The 17,384-nt window shown below is 46.8% G+C and overlaps 2 protein-coding genes across 2 annotated transcripts in view; both read right to left on the bottom strand.

The window, feature by feature from the left end:
• Window positions 1-17,384, bottom strand: part of CDA (cytidine deaminase) — a 72,905-nt gene that overhangs the window by 52,681 nt on the left and 2,840 nt on the right. The gene's annotated exons all lie outside the window — the stretch shown is intronic.
• Window positions 4,394-6,012, bottom strand: FAM43B (family with sequence similarity 43 member B). Its single transcript, XM_073570336.1, has one exon. It carries the CDS (start codon window positions 5,889-5,891, stop codon window positions 4,956-4,958), a length of 936 nt encoding a protein of 311 aa, XP_073426437.1. The 5' UTR covers window positions 5,892-6,012; the 3' UTR covers window positions 4,394-4,955.

The following is a 17,384-nucleotide window of genomic DNA, read 5'->3' on the forward strand; positions in this document are numbered from 1 at the left end:
GTGTACGGCAGACCTCGTGGAATGTTTCTGGTATACAGAGGGTCTCATGCTTTGTCCACAGTATACAGCAAGTCTTGTGGGGGTTGTCTCGGTATACCAGTCTTGTGGGGTGTTCCCAGTATACAACGGCCCCCCTTTTTTGGTTATGGTATACGGTGGGTCTTTTGAAATGCACCGGGTATACGGCAGGCGTTGTGAAGATGCTCCCAGTATACGGCGGGCGTCTTGAGGGTGCTCCCGCTATGTGACTGGTCTTATAGGGGGGGGCCCTGGTATACAGCAAGGTCTTCAATATGTAAACTCCTCTTTGGCTACTGGTGGTCACCCAGCTTTCCCAGGAACAGAAATGAAAGGAATGACTATTTTTTGGTTGAAATATAGTGAAGGAAGAGAAGGGGCACTGGCTGTACGGAAGTGCAGATGTCTCCAGCTAACGGCTGCCATGACACAGTGACCTGCCAGAATCGGCCTGGAGGGAGCCCTTATTACATATACTGATTTTCCTCCTAGGCAGGTGGGGGAGAGGAGTATTAGGACATGGGGTTAGAACTCTCCCTCCCTCCATTCATTGATCAGCGTCTTCTACGTTTTTCTTTTCTGCAGAGACTATAGAAATTGTAACTTGTTGTCATAGTAACACTGGTGACATCAGGCGGATTAAGAATTCAATGTATTCAATGTGTTTCTCAAGCAACAATGTATCCAAAAGTGTGATCACTTCCTACTTGTTTTTTGGGGGCAAATTTGGACATTAACCTCATTCCTTAACAAGTTTCAAGGCTCCTTCATGACTAAAGGGCCTGTCACACTAAGAGATATCGCTAGCAATATCGCTATAACTAGTGACGTTATAGCGATATTGCTAGCGATATCTCTGTGTCTGATACTTACCTACAACCGGCTCCCCCGCTGATTATCGCTGATGGCGCGAGAACAGGCTGGACTGTTTCTCGTCGTCTGCTTCCTGTGGCGCTTCCTGCTGTGAGGACGAGCGACGCGTGGAGCCGGGCGGGAGGACGCAGGATCGCCTGGTGTGACAGGTAAGTAGCGATCCCCGTCCCCAGCAATGTCGCTAGTGAGATCTGCCTGTGTGGCAGCTCACTAGCGACCACTTAGCGATGTACCAGCGATCCTGATCACGTCATATTGCTGGTCGGGATCGCTGGTACATCGCTAAGTGTGACAGTACCTTAAGACATTGCGATAGGATAAATACAGATGGTAGAGATACATGATAAGATTCTGTCTGCAGCCACCACTAGGGGGAGCTCATTGTATACAGATACATGATAAGATCCTGTCTGCAGTGACCACTAGTGGGAGCCCCCTGTATACAGAGATACATGATAAGCTCCTGTCTGTGGCAACCACTAGGGGGAGCTCACTGTATACAAAGATACATGATAAGATCCTGTCTGCAGCCTCCACTAGGGGGAGCTCCTTGTATACCGAGATACATAATAAGATCCTGTTTGCAGCCTCCACTAGGGGAAGCTCCTTGTATAAAGAGATACATGATAAGATCCTGTCTGCAGCCACCACTAGGGGGGGCTCCTTGTATATAGAGATATATGATAAGATCCTGTCTGCAGCCACCACTAGGGGGAGCTCCCTGTATACCGAGATAGATGATAAGATCCTGTCTTCAGCCATCAATAGGGGGAGCTCCTTGTATACAGAGATACATGATATCCTGTCTGCAGCCACCACTAGGGGGAGCTAACTGTATACAGAGATTCTGTCACAACACAACTGTCAGGTGACCTGGGACCAGGGGCTCCTTCGCTGTACCTAAATCTAGGCCGTGCCCTGCTCCCCGTGATATTCCAGATGGCGAAGATGTCTTATCTCCTGAGTTATCCCTCCATCTGTTCTCTTCCCCCTCCCAGGGAAGAGGGGGCACTACTGTGCACCGTAGTACACCAACCCGACAAACAAGGCAACACAGATAAGGGTTAACAGAAAACTCCAGGCATACAAAATATTCACTCACATATAACAGAGGAATGCACCAGGGTGTGGAGGTATGGGAATAAAACAAAATAGAGAAGGATAAGGAATTACCACCCATTCAAACCAAGCAACAGTCACAGATAACTCCTCCAACTCTCCTCATATGTGCTCTTCTCCCTCTGTTAGCCATGCAGCAAATGCTAGCTCTGACAAGGATTATTAACAGAGCCCAGATTATAAAGGGGAAAGGAGTGGCTAACCGAGCTCAGCTATGAGCACAGGGATTCCCAACATGGCCGATTAACCCCTGTTCTGCCAGAAGAAATAAACATTTAAAAAGAAGTAAAAGTGCTTCTTCTCAGCGCCGGAGTAAGAGCAATCAGACGCTGCGGTCTTTTGGCTCCACACTGCCACGGTAAGCCCATGACAGATACATGATAAGATTCTGTCTGCAGCCACCACTAGGGGGAGCTCCTGTATACAGAGATACATAGTAAGATTCTGTTTGCAGGCACCACAAGAGGGAGATCCCTGTATACAGAGATACATGATAAGATCCTGTCTGCAGTCACCACTAGGGGGAGCTCCCTGTACACAGAGATACATGATAAGATCCTGTCTGCAGCCGCCATTAGGGGGAGCTCCCTGTATACAGAGATACATGATAAGATCCTGTCTGCAGCCGCCATTAGGGGGAGCTCCATGTATACAGAGATACATAAGATCCTGTCTGCAGTCACCACTAGAGGGAGCTCCCTGTACACAGAGATACATAAGATCCTGTCTGCAGTCACCACTAGGGGGAGCTCCCTGTACACAGAGATACATGATAAGATCCTGTCTGCAGTCACCAGATGTCAGAGTCATCAGTGACATTTATCTGGGGCTCAGGTCTAGGATGTGACCCTAAAAGCAAATGTTCAATACGGTTGCATCATTTTCAAGATCTATTCTTGAAGGGATTGAATTGACACATTCTTTCTTACATTGGAGGGCTCTTTGTGGCAATGTCAAACACACAAGACAATTCATTTTATTCATACTGTCACTTTTTAAAGACCTCTGCATCCTGTCAATAAATGGAAAGCAGCGCAAATCTCTGGATATGAGATTGTTGCAATCAGCGACAGCAAGCAGAGATTGTGCAAAAATAGAGGCTTTCTATATTTATAACCTGTGTGAATGGGAATCTGGAGTCTGGTGTTGTACTTGAGCTCGGGGTCACGCGGACAATCCTCCTTTGTGTACATTGTGTACACACAACATGAGAGCGGCAGCGTGATGTCATCACAGACAATCAGCGCAGGGTTAATAACAATCACTTACAGTCACACGGAAGGAAAAATTTCTACTGCAGGCACAAAATCCACACCAGCAACTCAAAGGACAAAAGTAGAAGAAAAATTCCCAGAAAACCTATAAATAATATGAAAAATGAATAATAATGGTAAAATAAAAAAATAAAATAGAAACATATAATAAAACAATAAAAAATCTGAGCTGCAACCTTTGCTGTCTGACAACCACTATTGCTGCCATTATTGCTCTCACTCGGGTTGTCACTGTGTAATTTGCTTATTGAGGGTTTGGCAAATCAAGGCCACAACCATCACGGCTGCAACTACAGCTTCCAGTAGGGAATGTTTAGTTTGCAAAAGAGAAGACTGAGAGGAGACTTAATAGCTGTCTACAAATATCTAAAGGGCTGTCACATTGTAGAAGGATCAACTTTATTCTCATTTGCACAAGGAAAGACTAGAAGCAATGGGATGAAGCTGAATGGGAGGAGACACAGATTAGATATTAGAAAAAACTTTTTGACAGTTAGAGTGATCAATGAGTGGAACAGGCTGCCACGAGAAGTGGTGAGTTCTCCTTCAATGGAAGTCTTCAAACAGAGGCTGGACAGACATCTAACTGGGATGATTTAGCGAATCCTGCTTTGAGCAGGGGGTTGGACCAGATGGCCCAGGAGGTCCCTTCCAACTCTACGATTCTATGATTCTATGATTCTATGTAACCCAGCTTTCCCAAACTCTAATCAACCGTAACGGACTCAAGTGTATTTTGAGCATCCAATGCATATGAACGGTGTTTCCACAATGCATTGGAAACGTTAAGGAAAAGCTGAGGATAAATCTCTTCCCCATCCTTGGTACTAAAAATGGGGCATATAATTGAGCAGATGAGCAGCAGCGATCCAAAGGTCAGAGCTCAAGTCGTGGCAGAATGTGAGCAGAAAAGATGGCCATATTGGTTGTCACCCAGCTTTCCCAGGTGCAGATAAAACAGAAATTTATTCATTTCTATCTAAAATTTGCAGAACAGAATAAAACCAAGAAGCCGTCATCACATCACCAGCATCGGGCACAGCAAGAGCATAAGTTACAACCTGAAACGGCTGATAACAGGAAACAATAGACAAACTTATTCACAAGCAGAAGGTATACCGTCCCTTTAATTTACAGACCGGGTCGCGGGTGAATTTACGCAAGAGACACAAATGCTGGGATGTGCGGTTTATTGGCACAGGTTATAATCAGATATTTCCCATAGTTAACGCTTCCTGGAAACCACTGATTGCACCAAGGCAATTGTTTTAGTGAACAGCCTCAGCTGCTCCTGACCTCTTGAGATGACAAGACTCCTGGGCATATGCAAAAGAAACTACGAGGTGGCCACTGAATGTTATGTCTGTCTATGGGGACCACCAGCCGGGAAGACAGAGGTCAGTTAACAATGCAGCCTTCACAATTAACTCGCAGTTATCAGCCCTCACTGACATAGCAAGAAGTCACCACCTTCTATGAGGACCAAGCCCATTCTGTGCCCACCATCAGGGAGGGAGCAGAGCGCCAGCGGGTGGCATCAAGCCACTTTGCTCCAGCCAGGGTAATTAGATACAAGGCAGTTGACTTTTTGCCCCGGTGTCCGAGCATGACTGTCCCTGTGTCACATGTGGTCTGGACAAGACTGGGATATGGAGGTGCTCGGGAAGGGGTTCAGCAGATAGTCCTCATGGGGCGCTTCCAGTCGGACAGCTGTGTGCCTGGGGTGTAAAAGAGTTTTTGTGCCAAAGCTTTTTGGATGTTTAGTCTCCGGAGGTCCTGGGCAAGTCCCAAGATGATGTCACAGTGTAGATGCTGATGGAGGATCACCCTCTGGGGGTCCGTCCAGTCCTCCTCACCACCCTCCTCCTCCTCCAATATTGAGCTCAGCCTGGGCACAGTCCTGCTCCTCTCCACAGGTGGGTTATAGGAGCAGGTCCCATTCAGAATCTTCCTCAGGGGGATTTTGGGGACCGCTGACTCCCCCAGAAGCACCTTCTGTTCCCTCCTAAAGTCATTTTGCCTCTTTAGCCTTTTGAACTCGTTGAAGGCGACCATGGAGGTCTGGCACAGGGTCTGCTCCATGGCTTTAGCCTTCCCTGCCTTGGAGACCAGGACGGCATGGCATCTCAGGACCACTGCCTTGTTCTTAATTTGGTGTCTGTAGACCCAGGAAAAGATCTTGGGATGCCCGGCATCCGCTGCACAGTAGGTGATACGGTGCAGGAGGTAGGCATGGACCGTTTTTCTAGAGCCCCTTTTGGAGGGGCTCATCCGGATGCCATAAGACCCCAAAGATAGTTTCATCTTAGTGCTGCAGCCCCCTGCTTCGCTCTTCTGCCAGATCTTGTTGACCGCTTCTACTGTGCAGCCCTCTCCCTTGGCATGGAGGGTCACGGCATTGCCCAGGTACCACACTGTGTATGATGGGTCCTCTTGGTTTAGGACTACCTTCTGCCTCCGGCTGCTGAAGACATTGCCCAGGCGCTCCAGGGGCAGGAGGTCAGGGCAGGAGTGAAGGAAGGAGGACAGCAGGGAAGAGTAACTCACCCCCTTCCCCTTTTTGTCCTCGTTCACCAGCACAAACTTGCTTTTCCTCCAGGGCAGCATGGTGCGATCTCCAGTGCAGGAGCCTTGTGCTGTGTAGCAGGGAGTCTGGATGCTGGAGGAGTGAGGAGGAGAAGGCTGTGGCTGCCTCCCTCTTCCTCTGACACACCTCTGCTATTACAACTTCATCACTGCTGCTAGAAAACCACAGCCCCGTTATTTGCACAGGCAGCGGGCGCACACGCTCGCCCACAGGCAGCGGGCGCGCACACTCGCCCACAGGCAGTGCCCCAATCGTCACCAGAACAGAAAGCTACCCATACATGCACACAGCATGCAGATTACGGAATTGCTATTTATGCAACTTTTTCATGTCAAATATTCCTAAGAATGAGTGCCCTCTCCAAAAAAATACACTTGCCCTTCAGGAAAGCAGCTTTTTTTTCCCCTACAAGACAATCTGTAGAGAGAGAAAGCTGATTGACACCATTAGATGATACTACAGCATCTAGTGATCCCACCTGCCCCATCAGGGGGCATCAATTCCTGCACCACTAGGCGTTATTCATTATGAGAGTCTGGAAACGCAGGAGGACACTGAGTGCAAGTGGCATTGGCAGACGTTTCTTCTCAGTCAGCTTTTCAATAAACTTTATTACAGTTTTTATTTGGTACACTCGCCAATAAGGAGTCTGGGAAAGCTGAGTGACAGCCCCGCCGGGAGCAGCAGAGGGTCATCGGAAAAGGAATCCATTGAGGGAAAGGTCATAATTGATTTACTGAATATGTCCATCAGATAATTTATTGCTCCTGAGTTTCCACAAAATTGCTTCGCTGTATCTGTGTAGGACGTGATCTCCGAGGAGACATTGTATGATGGAAACCTATTGATTGGAAGGATCACGAGCACCTGAGAACGTCTCACAACACAGACAACACACTATAACCTCAGCACAGGGCAATCACCACCCGCAAATGCCACACCATTGATATTCACCATTAGCCATATCATTAATACCACCCATACTCTGTGCATTTCCCCCCTCTCTGTGGTCCGGACTCCACATTCCATTATGGACTCCACTGCCAGGACGACGGAACTGTACAATGTTAGGCTACTTTCACACATCAGGTTTTCGGCGTCAGGCGCGATCCGGCGTCGTGCCGGAATGCCGGATCCGGCAAATGTTTTGTAAAACCTGATGTGCCGGATCCGGTTTTCTGCCGGATCCGTCTTGTTCTTGACAGACAAAACCGGATCCGTCTCATCCGGTTCATCCGTTTTTCTATCCGTTTTTTCGACGGATTACGCCGGATCCGGTTTTTAAAATTGACCCTTGTGGCCCCTCAAGGCAGAGTACACTGGCAGGATGACAGAGTGTGAAAGATTTGTGCCCTAACCAAACTTGTGTACCTTCTGGACCAACAGTATATACCTTTGCCAACCAAAGTTGGCTATCTTGTCATGGTCTTACTATTTTTAGCTTTAGGCCACAGGTGTGTACCTGGTTGTGTTTTATGCAAAGTATTTCACCTTTTAACAAAAGTTGTGTACATTGTTAGGAAATCACCAACAATAAACACAACTTTTTAGGTGAAATACTTTGCTTCAAACACAACCAGGAACACAACTGTGGCAAAAAGCTAAAATTTACCCACAGTTATACCTGGTTTTGAATACCTTTTTACCTTTGAAATACCCTGTATTTAACCTTTTTTTTAAACATAGTTCGCCGCAGAAAGAAAAGACAGACAACCATTGTGAAACGATAATTTAACTTTTATTTAAAATTTTTTTTTTTTTTGTAAAATGTTTTTAAAGTGCAAAAAACTTTTTTAATAAAGGTTTTAAACCCAATGGGCATTTTTATTAAAAAACACACATTACAAATCTGTGTATTGTGGGGTGGAAATACTGCTGGAGGGGCTGCGGGACACTTCGACACTGGGTGTGTGGAGAGAGGACTGGGATCGTGGTGGGGAAGGAACAGTTAGAGGTGAAGGTGTGGAAAAAACTACAGAATGGGTTGACATGTGGGAAGCAGAAGAGGTGGTGGGTGGTGGAGTGGAGGGTTGGGCAGGGACTGTAGGAGCAGATGATGTTGATGGAAAGTTGTATGGGGAAGGAGTTTGGTACGGGGAAGGAGTTTGGTACGGGGCAGGTTGCTGGAAGTGGGGAGATGACTGGTACTGGGGAGGTTGCTGGTACTGGGGAGGTTGCTGGTATGTAGTAGGAGGGGGAGGATGAAAAGTGGCTGGAGGGGGTGCAGATGTAATAGAAGGGGGAGGATGGAAAGTGGCTGGAGGGGGTGCAGGTGGAGGAACTACAGTGGTGGGAGGTGGAGGTTGGGAGGTAACCTGCTGTAGAGCACCGTGGCACGAATGCATTACATGCATCTGCTGGGCAGGAGAGAGCGTTTCCATGCGCTCCACAACAGACCTGAAAAAGGTGTGGTTTGGCGAAGATTTTGCTTCTGAATGCATGGTTTGCAGAAGTGTCTTCACCTCCAGAATGCTGGAGTTGATCTGCTGAAAGCCTGCGGAGATTTGCTCTGACAAGACTTTGAGACAGTTCTGGAAAGATGCATTCAGATGCAATAACTCTTGCGCATAACTCTTTTCCTGACCCCTCTGCCGCTGCCGCCCAGTACCCGCAGGTGTACTAGAGGCGGCAGGGGAAGAAGGGTGGGGTAAAGGGAAAGCGATCTCCTCACCAGCAGCTTCATGTAATGTAGGCGGCCACGATGCTCCTGTGCTGGTGGATGGGACAGATGGGTCGAATGTGTGGGAAGGCAGGGAAGGTGCAGATGTACCGGGGCGGTCGAAGTGTCCCTCGGTGCCGGTCTCCTCAGGGATCGCCTCAGAAGGGTCCAATCGTGCAGGCTCCCGAGTGCTGCTCACCGTGCTGTGGAATAAAGAGAAAAAAAAACAATTAAAATACTGACATGGTATGGCCCTGGCTGAAAAAAAAAAGTTACATCTTTTTCACATGTGGTGTGTAATATTTACCTTCTGGTGAGCATTGTTTCCCGGAGGAACGACAGGGCTTGTGCGTACTTGTACTTGCTCCTGCGTCCTCCAGATCCACTCGGGGCCCGCATCTCTTTATTGAACTCCTTCTTGAAACGATCCCTCACAGACCGCCACCGATTCACAATTCTGTTCCCTGAAACAAGAAAGGAGTGGTTAGTATACAACATCAGTGTTTCACAAACTCCAGTCCTCATGGTCCCCAGGGGTCATGTTTTCAGGATTTCAATAGTAAATAGAAATCCTGAACACATGATCCGTGGGGACCACGAGGACTGGAGTTCGGGAAACACTGGTTTACATCAAGCAACCGTTACTGTATATACTTACGCTCTTTAAATCTGGTCCCGAGCTTCGAGGTCCTCCCAGCGGCCCACAAGGAGAGAACAGATTTCCTCCCAGAGTCGTCGGGTAATGATCAGGTCAGCGTGGCGGCGGTCAGCCATATTCCAGAGCGGCTCCCTTTCTCTGACGAGATCGATGAGGCGGTCCACATCAATCCCTCCATCCTCACCGTCAGAGTCAGGAGCACGCTGTGAAGGCTGTTAAAGAAAAAGACAAAAATAACATAATTAGCCTCCACAAAAGAAATGAAATAAAAAGTGCCAAAAAACAAAGCAAAAATATTTATACTTACACGCTGGTGACCGCCGCGTTGCTGTCGCCGACGACCCTGGGAGGCACTGCGAGGACCTCTTGGCCGAGCACCAGATTGGGAAGACTAGAGAAGAAAACAAAAAATGTTATGAGTTTGGATGTAGGCATTTGTTTGCTGTGTGTGGTCTGCAGAACATTGTTTTCTATGTGTTGTGTGTAGTGTGATGTTGTGTTTCTGCGTTTGATGCAAAAAACTTACGAATTGTGAGCCCACTCCAAGCGTCTGTCCACCCCTTCCTTCTTCTTCTGGGAGCTCCTCTTCATCTTGTGATTCCTGTTTTGAAATAAAAGGCAATGAATAGACATATATTACAGAGATGATGGATTTTGGAAATAAAAACTTACCGTCAAACGCTGACGATGCGAGGGAGGGCTCCCAGAAGAAGATGTGCTGTCCTGTTGATGGCCAGACTCCATGGCTGTGGGTATTGCTGCTGCCAGTGATGCCATTTCTGCTGCTGCTGCTGCTGCTGCATCTCTTTGGCGGCTGTTGAATAAAGAGAAACAAAGGGCCAATGAATATCTTGATATTCCATGGCCCTAGTTTGGAGGAATGGGGGATTTGATAATTACCGTCTCTCATCTGCTTCTGGACTCCCCTCCCGTTCAGCATGCTGCTCCATTTGGGGTGTTGCTGATGGTGCTGCTGCTGCATCTCTTTGGCGGCTGTTGAATAAAGAGAAACAAAGGGCCAATGAATATCTTGATATTCCATGGCCCTAGTTTGGAGGAATGGGGGATTTGATAATTACCGTCTCTCATCTGCTTCTGGACTCCCCTCCCGTTCAGCATGCTGCTCCATTTGGGGTGTTGCTGATGGTGCTGCTGCTGCAGATGTCTGCTGCCTTCACCTGCGCCTGGTTGCTGTCTTGGGTGGCATGTTGGGTGTGGCTGAGGGTCCCATTGTCTTGCTTTTATATATCTCCTGTGGGCAGAGCTACTGAGCATGCTCAGACCAAAAAAAACGGATCCGGCGCATTGCGGCGCTCATAGGCTTTCATTGTGTGAAAAAGCCGGACGCGCCGGATCCGGCGTGTCCGGCTTTTTCGCCGTAGACAAAAAACGTTACAGTAGACGTTTTTTCCAGACGCCGGATCGCGACACATTGCGACACATTGCCGGATCCGGCGATAACCAGATGAAACGCATGGCCATCCGGCGCGATCCGGCGCAAATGCAAGTCAATGGGGGGGAAACCGGATCCGGCATTGCATTTCGCCGGATCCGGTTTCTGTCAAAAGCGCCGGATCGCGCCTGACGGCGAAAACCTGATGTGTGAAAGAGGCCTTAGGGAGGCAGCATGTTTTTGATCCACGCAGAACGTCATCTTAACACCTTAAAGAATGTCGCCCCGTCAACTTGCCTCTCCTGATTTGCCTCCTTCCCATAGTGCACTCATCTCTTACCAAGATAAAATGACACTTGACGTCCACATGATGCAAAACAGGAATCAGCACACCAGGCCGGCGTACACCAGGGACACCCCCACCAGATACAGTACGCACCAGGGACACCCCCCACCAAATCTGCCTTGAACAGGGGTACCCCTGCCAAATCTGCTGGGAACCAGGGGCACCCCCACAAAAGCCCCTGCGCACTGGGAACACCACCGCAAAAGTCACCGCGCACCGGGGACACCACTACAAAATCCACCACCCACCAGAGACACCCCCACCAAATCTGCTGTGACCAGAGGCACCCCTGCCAAATCTGCTGGGAACCAGGGGCACCCTCACAAAAGCCCTTGCGCACCGATGACACCACCACAAGAGCAGCTGAGCACCGAGGACCCCACCACAAAAGGTGCTGCGCATTGGGGGACCCCACCGCAAAAGCCACCGCGCATCGGGGACACCACCACAAAATCTGCCACGCACCAGAGACACCCACACCAAATTTGCTGTGAACAGAGGCACCCCACTAGAAAAGGTGCTGCGCACCGGGTAACCCACCCCAAAATGTTATGGCTGATGGGTGTATGAGCACAGACTGTTCTCGTATATGATAATGAGGCAATACTCGATGAATGAATACTACCAACATTATCACAGCCTCAATGTATCCCATGAGAGAATCGTTGCCACCATGAGGATCCAGGAAGTCATCAGAAATCTAGGCCTCAGTTGCCCATAGCAACCAACCAGAGCTCAGCTTTTATCCTCACAAGGCTCTGCGCTGTAATTGGTTGCTATTGGCAGCAGAGCCGATGCCGACATCTCCCCCAGCCCTTGGCCTGAGGCTCCTGTGTAACATTTCAGGCATTTTTGACAGAAAATTTGAGTCAATATCCCCCTCAGTGTATACAGTAAGGTCCATATATATTTGGACAGAGACAACATTTTTCTAATTTTGGTTCTAGACATTACCACAATGAATTTTAAACAAAACAATTCAGATGCAGTTAAAGTTCAGACTTTCAGCTTTCATTTGAGGGTATCCACATTAAAATTGGATGAAGGGTTTAGGAGTTTCAGCTCCTTAACATGTGCCACCCTGTTTTTAAAGGGACCAAAAGTAATTGGACAATTGACTCCAAGGCTATTTCATGGATAGGTGTGGGCAATCCCTTCATTATGTCATTCTCAATTAACCCCTTAATGTTAGACATCTCCCCTGCTTTGATGAGGGCCCCAGTGCTGAGCCTGCATCAAAGCCGGGACATGTCAGCTGTTTTGAACAGCTGACGTGCTCGCAATAGGCGCGAGTGGAATCGTCGTCCGCCCGCGCCTATTAACTTGTTAAATCCCGCTGTCAAAGCTGACAGCGGGCATTTAAATAGCACTTCCGGCCGCTGGGCCGGAAGTGAGCTCATCGCCGACCCCCGTCACGTGATCGGGAGGCGGCGTCATGTTGCCTGGACAACCAGAGGTCTCAGAGACCTCTATGGTTGTTCCAGGCTGATGGCTTTCAGCGCCGCCCGGTGGTCGGCACTGAAAACACAGGAGTAAATCTGCTACATATGGGCGATCTGCTCATCGCCCATATGTAGCAGAGCCGATCGAGTTGTGCATGCTTCAAGCCTCCTATGGAGGCTATTGAAGCATGCCAAAAGTAAAAAAAAAAAAAATGTTTAAAAATAAAAAAAACCCTAAAAGTTCAAATCACCCCCCTTTCGCCCCAATCAAAATAAAAAAATTAAAAAAAATCCCACATATTAGGTATCGCCGCGTTCAGAATCGCCCGATCAATAATAAAAAAAAAGTATTAACCCGATCGCTAAACGGCATAGCGAGAAAAAAAGTCAAAACCCCAGAATTACGTTTTTTTGATCTCTGTGACAATGCATTAAAATGCAATAACGGGCGATCAAAAGAACGTGTCTGCATAAAAGTGGTATCATTAAAAACATCAGCTCGGCACGCAAAAAATAAGCCCTCACCCGACCCCAGATCACGAAAAATGGAGACGCTACGGGTCTCGGAATATGGTGTTGTTTTTTTTTTTTTTTCAGCAAACTTTGGATTTTTTTTTCACCACTTAGATAAAGAATCTAGACATGTTTGGTGTCTATGAACTCACAATGACCTGGCGAATCATAATGGTGGGTCAGTTTTAGCATTTAGTGAACCTAGCAAAAAACAAGTGTGGGATTGCACTTTTTTTTGCAATTTCACCGCACTTGGAATTTTTTTCCCGTTTTGTAGTACACGACATGGTAAAATCAATGGTGTTGTTCAAAAGTACAACTCGTCCCGCAAAAAATAAGCCCTCACATAGCCATATTGACGGAAAAATAAAAAAAAAGTTATGGCTCTGGGAAGAAAGGGAGCAAAAAACAAAAACGAAACTAACCCCGGTCCTTAAGGGGCTAAGCAAATAAAAGTCCTGGAGTTGATTTGAGGTGTGGTGCTTGCATTTGGAAGGTTTTTTGCTGTGAAGGAAACAAGCGGTCAAAGGAGCTCTCCATGCAGGTGAAACAAGCCATCCTTAAGCTGCAAAAACAGAAAAACCCATCCAAGAAATTGCTACAACATTAGGAGTGGCAAAATCTACAGTTTGGTACATCCTAAGAAAGAAAGCACTGGTGAACTCATCAATGCAAAAATACCTGGGCGCCCACGGAAGACAACCGTGGTGGATGATCGCAGAATAGTCTCCATGGTAAAGAGAAACCCCTTCACAACAGCCAAGCAAGTGAACAACACTCTCCAGGAGGTAGGCGTATCAATATCCAAATCTACCATAAAGAGAAGACTGCATGAAAGTAAATACAGAGGGTCCACTGCACAGTGCAAGCCACTCATAAGCATCAAGAATAAAAAGGCTAGACTGGATTTTGCTAAAAAACATCTAAAAAATCCAGCACAGTTCTGGAAGAACATTCTTTGGACAGATGAAACCAAGATCAACCTCTACCAGAATGATGGAAAGAGAAAAGTATGGTGAAGGCGTGGTACAGCTCATGATCCAAAGCATACCACATCATCTGTACAACACGGCGGAGGCAGTGTGATGGCTTGGGCATGCATGGCTGCCAGTGGCACTGGGTCACTAGTGTTTATTGATGATGTGACACAGGACAGAAGCAGCCGAATGAATTCTGAGGTATTCAGAGCCATATTGTGTGCTCAGATCCAGCCAAATGCAGCCAAACTGATTGGTCGTCGTTTCATACTACAGATGGACAATGACCCAAAACATAAAGCCAAAACAACCCAGGGGTTTATTAAAGCAAAGAAGTGGAATATTCTTGAATGGCCAAGTCAGTCACCTGATCTCAACCCAATCGAGCATGCATTTCACTTGTTAAAGACTAAACTTCAGACAGAAAGGCCCACAAACAAACAGCAACTGAAAACCACCGCAGTGAAGGCCTGGGCAGAGCATCAAAAAGGAGGAAACACAGCGTCTGGTGATGTCCATGAGTTCAAGACTTCAGGCAGTCATTGCCAACAAAGGGTTTTCAACCAAGTACTAGAAATGAACATTTTATTTACAATTATGCAATCTGTCCAATTACTTTTGGTCCCTTTAAAAACAGGGTGGCACATGTTAAGGAGCTGAAACTACCCTTCATCCAATTTTAATGTGGATACCCTCAAATGAAAGCCGAAAGTCTGAACTTCAACTGCATCTGAATTGTTTTGTTTAAAATTCATTGTGGTAATGTCTAGAACCAAAATTAGAAAAATGTTGTCTGTGTCCAAATATATATGGACCTAACAGTAAAATATATCACCAGAGATCCCCTCTACTGGGGCCATTTCCATAACCCAGTTATTGAGGGAGTGCACCCGCCGCCTCCCTCAGTCACATGACGTTTCATTCATCCGTTATCGTTACATTGGCGCCAATGTCATAACATGAATGAAGTCAGCGCTAAATATTCAACTAATCCCCCTCACCTTCCAACCAGATGAATACTAATGCCTCCGCATCAGAAACCTTTCTATATTTATAAGCTGCGTTCCGTTTCTACGGCAACTGAAGTTCTGAAAATGATGTCAAGTAACGAACTTCACAAGGTTGCCATGGAAACTGAAAGGAGACAAAAAATTAATATCTGAATAAATTCTGCTCCTCAGTCGTCCCTCAGAAAGCAGCAGACGGCCAAACATCCGACTGGGGGGGCAATCTGTCCAGGGAGAGCAAAACCCTGAAATTACCACATAATAGCAAATCCTTAACCCCTTAAATTCGCCTATTTCTCTTTTTCTTTTGTGTTATTCCTCTCCCCCTTTCTTTTTTCCAAGAGCCATAACTTTTTTGTTTTTCCATCCCCATTTCCATATGGCGGCTTTTTTCGTGTGGGACAAGTTGTAGTTTTTAATGCTGCCATTCATTTTACCATACAATTCACTGAAAAACAAGAACAAAGAAAAAAACCTTTATTTTTTATTTTACAACGATCATTGCACACAAAAAAGTGACCTAACAACATGATTCTCCTGGTCAGTGCCATTATGGCCATACCAAACTCAGAGATTTATAATTATTATTATTATTATTATTATTATTATATTTAAAATGTCTAAACTTTGTAAAAAAAAGTAAAACATGAAAACTATGGGGGGTTTCCGGGGAACTAGGTGCGAGTTGTTTTTTTTGCGCACAGCTTTAGTTTGTATTGATACAATTTTGGGGTCCATATGTCACTTTGTTTTCACATTGATAAAAAAACAAAACACCCAGGTTACTTACCGATAGCCATTTTTTCCGGAACCCATGACAGCACAACTGAGGGCTCCGTCCATCCAGGACAGGAACCTGCTGAAATAAAAGGGCGGTACCTCTTCCCTGGTTCTGTTGGGGTACAGAGCACCTCCGTTTAATTTACACAACACCAACAACACATTATTAAAAAAAAAAAAAAAAAAAGACACCCAAAGCTATAGTGCACACCGAAAAAGCGAGAAGGGAGGGAATATACGTGTGCTGTCATGGGTTCCGGAAAAAACAGGTACCGTTAAGTAACCTTGGTGTTTTCCCTTCACCCATGACAGCACACCTGAGAGTTTTTTGTAGAATTGAAACACCTTAGGTAGGGACTACCACTTGCAGCACCCTTCTACCAAAGGTCAAGTCAGCAGAGAAGGACAGATTCAGTCTGTAGTGCTTAATGAAAGTAGATGGTGAGGACCAGTTAGCGGCCTTACAGATCTGATCAATTGATACCTCCGCCTTTTCTGCCCAGGAGGTAGCCACAGCTCTGGTGGAGTGAGCCTTGATACCTTCAGGAATCAGGGCACCACTCAGAGTGTAACAAACTAATGGCTTCTTGATCCATCTGGCAATGGTACTGCTAAATAACCCATACCCCTTTCTGCTACCCTGAAAGGCTACAAGTAGGGGACTGGTCCTCTCTCCACTGACTGGTCATGGAGATATACTCTAAGGCCGGGATCACACATGCGAGAAACTTGGATGAGTCTCACTTCTTAATACCCAGGACTGCCGCCGACACCCGGGAGCGGAGCATGCGGCTGCATAGAAATACATACAGCCGCACGCTCCACTCCCGAGTGCCAGCGGCAGTACCGGGTATTAAGATGCGAGACTTGTCAGAGTTTCTCGCATGTGTGATCCTGGCCTAACATGGACCTTCTCATATCTAAAGTATGGAATTTTTCTTCCCCTGGATTTCTAGGGTTATTACAAAGGATGGCAAAATAATCTCTTGGATCCTATCGAATTTAAGAAACACCTTGGGGAGATATGCCTGGTCCGGCCTTAGAATAACTCTGCCGTTATACACCTGTGTGTAAGTGGGACATATGGACAGGACCTGTATATCGCTCACCCTGCGGGCATATGTTAGGGCCACTAGTAAAACCGTCTTAAGTGTGAGGAACTTCGCAGATAAATCCTGTAAGGGCTCAAATGGGTCTCTAATTAGCGCCTCTAAAACTAGGTTCATGGCCCATGATGGAATTTTTGGGACTATTACCGGTCTGGATCTATTACAGAATCTTATCAACCGAGATACCCATTTATTTGCTGCTAGGTTGCAATTATACAAGGCACCCAGGGTCAATACCTGTACTTTGAGAGTGTTAGCTGCTAACTCTAGTTCCAACCCCGACTGCAGAAACTCTAGAATGGACGCAAGCAGGGCATCCCCTAATGGCTGCCCTAAAAAAAAATAAAAAAAAAAATCTAGGAATCTCTTCAATTGTCTACCATAGATCCTTGATGTAATCGGTTTCCTACTCTTAAACAGGGTGGAGACTAGCCCTGGTGAGAACCCCTGCCGATTAAGTAATGCCCTCTCAAATTCCATGCTGCTGTATGGAAGCCCTTCACTTGAGAGTGGCACACTGGTCCCTGGGTAAGAAGGTCAGGGATCTCTGGTAGGATCCATGGATCAGACACGATCATTAGCTTTAGGCTGGGGTCACACTTGCGAGTGTGATGCGAGTCTCTCGCATC

Source organism: Dendrobates tinctorius, unplaced genomic scaffold, assembly GCF_039654945.1.
Source record: "Dendrobates tinctorius isolate UK_male_01 unplaced genomic scaffold, ASM3965494v1 ptg000028l, whole genome shotgun sequence".
Lineage (NCBI taxonomy): Eukaryota > Metazoa > Chordata > Amphibia > Anura > Dendrobatidae > Dendrobates > Dendrobates tinctorius.

What these genes read in the sequence shown, in the direction of transcription:
- FAM43B (XM_073570336.1), bottom strand. Translation starts at nt 5,891, where the DNA reads ATGCTGCCCTGGAGGAAAAGCAAGTTTGTGCTGGTGAACGAGGACAAA.